General features: G+C 39.7%; 1 protein-coding gene across 1 annotated transcript in view; it reads right to left on the bottom strand.

Moving 5' to 3' along the window:
- The window catches only part of LOC107608433 (pumilio homolog 5), a 5,132-nt gene extending 1,353 nt beyond the window's left edge, over positions 1-3,779 (bottom strand). Inside the window, exons 1-3 of the mRNA XM_021106463.1 lie at positions 1,880-3,779; positions 1,079-1,241; positions 3-166 (exon numbers count right to left, since the gene is read on the bottom strand). Of these exons, the coding sequence (XP_020962122.1) occupies positions 3-166; positions 1,079-1,241; positions 1,880-3,459 (1,907 nt within the window). The 5' untranslated portion in view covers positions 3,460-3,779. The remainder of the gene's footprint in view (positions 1-2; positions 167-1,078; positions 1,242-1,879) is intronic.

The raw sequence follows: 4,046 nt of genomic DNA, 5'->3' as shown, positions 1-4,046 counted from the left end.
ACCCAAATGGATCCTGAGCGAGGAGAAGACCATGCTTGCAAATTTCTGCGACCAGCCTCTCACGATGTTTTCCAACGGAATAATCAATGCAACGTTGTAGTACACAGCATCCATGTCGATGAGTAGCTATGTCAACACAAAACTTTACACCAGCTTCAAAAATAAACTGCCACAAAAACAACAATAAAGATGAACAATATAAAAAGCAATTTCGTCAATAAGTTTCAAAGGAAAACAAACATAAAAGTTGTGTTTAAAAATCCTACAAACTTAATATTGATATGTAAAACTAGTGACAATAATGCTGGTACCAAACATGTTGAAGTGGTAAATTAATATTAAATTAAAACAAGTTTGTTTGTATAACTTGCTTGCATGCATCCATGGTTTGAATTCCATGTGAAGTTGTGCCAGGTTGTTGATTTCTATGAAGATTCAAACTGATGGCAATCATCATGTGACACTGAATAAAATTGAGATTATATTCGGCGAAACTAAATTATTACATAATCAAATGTTAGGTTTCTGCATTTATGGGAATAATGCACTCCAAAAGCATATATGAGTTATGATTTTGGCATGCATGAGTAAAAGGTTAGAAAAATAATAGTTTTATGATGATATTACCACGGAAACAATGACAAAAAGAGTATTGTTATTTATGCTATTTTTTTAATAATATTTCGATGTATATTATAATCTTTCCTTTAAACATTTTCTGAGAAAATTCTCTTAACCCAAAGACAAAGCTTATGATGATATCAATTTTTTTCCTAAAAATAACATTTTTATTAACATGAGGACAGAAAATCCCTAAAAGCCTATTTTCATTACCAATTTTGATGCCATGAATTATTATTATCACTTGGGAATCATTTCAATCTGAATGAATAGTACATTCATTCACAACATTTGCTTGGAGGCTACATAGTCAAATTTAATGTCTCATTCTCATATGAAATCAAACGATATTGAATTAAGTACACAAGAAGAATGCACAAATGTAATGGATAAAATTGGTTAACAGTAAACACTTATATAAAAGAGAAAATTATTAGTATTTTATATATAATAGTACCTCATTATCTTGACAGCTAAGACATTGCAGGCAACGTTGTATGACATGGTTTCCATTGAGATCCTTAATAAGGTCAAGGAAACCTGGTTGAATTGCACCCTTCACCAATGAAATTTGCTTCGCTGAGTTGAGGGTCTCAATCAGCTTCTGCACCACGCGCGTACTGCCAAAAGTTGCACAATAAATTCACCTCAGTGAACCACAAGAACAAAAACAATGTAGAGTATTTCGGAAAAGTTGGGTTTTTTTTTTCAACATACATCAAATTTTGAATCATATTAATTCTTCACTACATATACACTTTCTCCATTATTCGATGAGAAGAGTGTCCAAATGAATATCAAAGTTTTGAGTCTAAAAAAACATTTTTGAACAGCAAACACATCTTACCCCATAGTGTATAGTATAAAAAAGTTGTTACCCAATGCCTTTACAGGACTTGTTAAAGTTTTTCATTAGAAAAAGTTTTGATGTATAAACTGCTAATAAGTGTTCATTAGATAAAAATTTGAGAACTTTTCTTCATTAGAACAATAATTAACAAGTGTGTTTAGCTAGAAATAGTTATGCATGTTTTTCTCAGTCTTAGAACACTGGATTACTAAAGATCATAAAACAACAACTGCTTTTACTAATTACTAACCAAAAAGCACTTTTAAGAATCCGTAAAATATGAAGTTTTTGATAGAAAAATAAAAACTTTAAGCTTTAAACATATGAAATGCATGAAAACATTTTTTGGACTCAAATGTTGTTAATTAAGTGAGTCATTGGAAGCTAAAAGGTCTAGGTTGTACGTACCCGTGGGTATTCAAGGAGATTCGGACAAGCTGGCCTTGTTCTTTAGTGAGCATGAGAACAATTTGCAACCTTTGATCTTCATTGCAAACATCTAGAAGCTTCTGAACAAGGTAGTTACCAAAAGGGTCCATCATGAGCTCCACAACATTCTCAACGATCCCTTCAAAAACCACCCTTACATCCTCAAAGGTGCCTTCTTCAACCATCCTCTGCAAAAACCTGCAACCGTTCTGGTCCTTCGCCATGTTGTACACGTAACCCTGCGCCTCAGCTAGGTTATAGAAATCCAGCATCAATGGCACCGACGATGGATCCCTCACGAAACCGCCATTGTTGTTGTTGGTGTTATTGTTGTTGTTTCCACCACCACCACCACCACCTTGGCCATTATTATGATGATGATGATGATGATGAAGCTCATCGCATGGAACCTGTCCTTGACCGTGACCCTTCTTGAAACCTCTTACGGAACCACCGTAACCAGTGCTTTCCACGCAGGGTTTTACCATTTCTCTTCCTTGGATAATGACGCTGTTATCGCATCTAAAGGCAGCACGGTCACCACCATTTCTCATCGGAGAAATACACTGAGGAAACTCACCGCTGTTAGCGGCGGCGGCGGCAGCAGCAACTGCCATTGCCGCCATATCCCTGGGCGCATTCGCTGGGAGCCTAGGGTGCATTATCTGAGAGAATCTGAAGGGGTTCTTGACGCCGCCGCCCCATCCATTGGGAGGTTCACACTCGACGCCGAAATGCTGCTGATGAGACCCAACGAAACGGTCACAAACGTAAGGGTTTACGAAAGCCGGTGTTGGCGGCGGCTGCTGCTGCGGCTTCTGCTGCAACTGATGAAGGTTGTTATCACTTGTAGCCTGTTTCATCATCCTCTGGTCCATGATGTGATGATGGTGATGGTACACATGGTGATCATGATGCTGCGGAGCCATTGGAGAAGCTTCAAAAGCGTAACCTTTGGGAACAAAACCTGGGGTCACCGATACGGGAACCCCAGCAGCGTTGTTGCAGAATGGCGGCGGTGTTGTTTCATCGAAGAAAGGGAGGTTATTGGAATCAATGGAGCATGCGTTGTTGTTGTTGCTGTAAGCCTCCACGACGTCGTATGGGCTTCTGCTTTTGGTGGTTCCGTTTTCGACGATGCTCATTCTTGAGAAGTTGTTGGCCAGTGCGTTTCCTCCTCCTCCTCCCAGATCGTCGACCCATTTGTCGGCGCCGAAGGTGGTGTTTGCCACGTGGAATCCCGACGCCTGATCGGTGTCCATCCAGAGACAGTGGTCGCCGCGATACTGAGCTGGATAAGGAGAACTGCCGACAGGGCCACCGTCTGCGGCCGAGAAACGAGAGGCGGCGGCGTTGTTGTTGTTGGTGGTGGTGAAAGGGGCTCTGTTGGTGAGAGGTGAGCCGACGGCAACGTGGTCGGGGCGAAGGTTCATCAATGGCGGCGAGGTGTTATTGGGAACGCCACCGAACAAGGAAGATTCATTGTCGTCTCTGCGATTCCTGGTAGTTTCAAGGTTGTTCCTTCTATTGGTGTTGTTGTTGTCCGGGATCCTCAACATTACTGGTTAATGGGAGACAAAGAACAAAAAAAGAAAGAAATTGGGGTATTGAAAACTAGGTTAATGAAAGTGGGATAGAATTAGAAAGGACAATGAAAAATGGAATGTCTGAGTGTCATGGGGATTTGGGAGCAAAGAAAAAGAGAAAGAGAGAGTGGGTGGTGCTGAGGGATTAATGTGACAGTGACAGAGTAAGAGTGACAGGTTTAAGGGAGTGAGTGTACTGGGTGCTGCTGCTGCTCACGCCCCCAAATTAAAGAGCCACCCACGCTACGAACAACCACACTTTCTTCTTTTTGTTCTCTCTCTCTCTCTCTCTCTCAGCTTTGCTTTGGGTGCAGTATTGTGCAAATTGTTGGCCTGATCCGATAAAATTGTGAGAATCCAATCTCACATTCCTACTTAGGCGGTTGAATACTCTGAATTCGTTGTTCTTTTTATTTACATTTTATTTTTTGTTTTATTTAAAAAAAATATTAAAATCTAACTAAATTTAGGAGCACTTTTTATTTTTTATATTGTGCAGAACATGGTATTTTACAATCATGTTAAAATATGATATGTTTATTTTAGATGTGGAGAATATA

The sequence above is a fragment of the Arachis ipaensis genome, chromosome B07, assembly GCF_000816755.2.
Source record: "Arachis ipaensis cultivar K30076 chromosome B07, Araip1.1, whole genome shotgun sequence".
NCBI classification, from domain to species: Eukaryota; Viridiplantae; Streptophyta; class Magnoliopsida; order Fabales; family Fabaceae; genus Arachis; species Arachis ipaensis.
The sequence above is the reverse complement of the archived record's forward strand: the minus strand, read 5'-3'. Positions and strand labels throughout refer to the sequence as shown.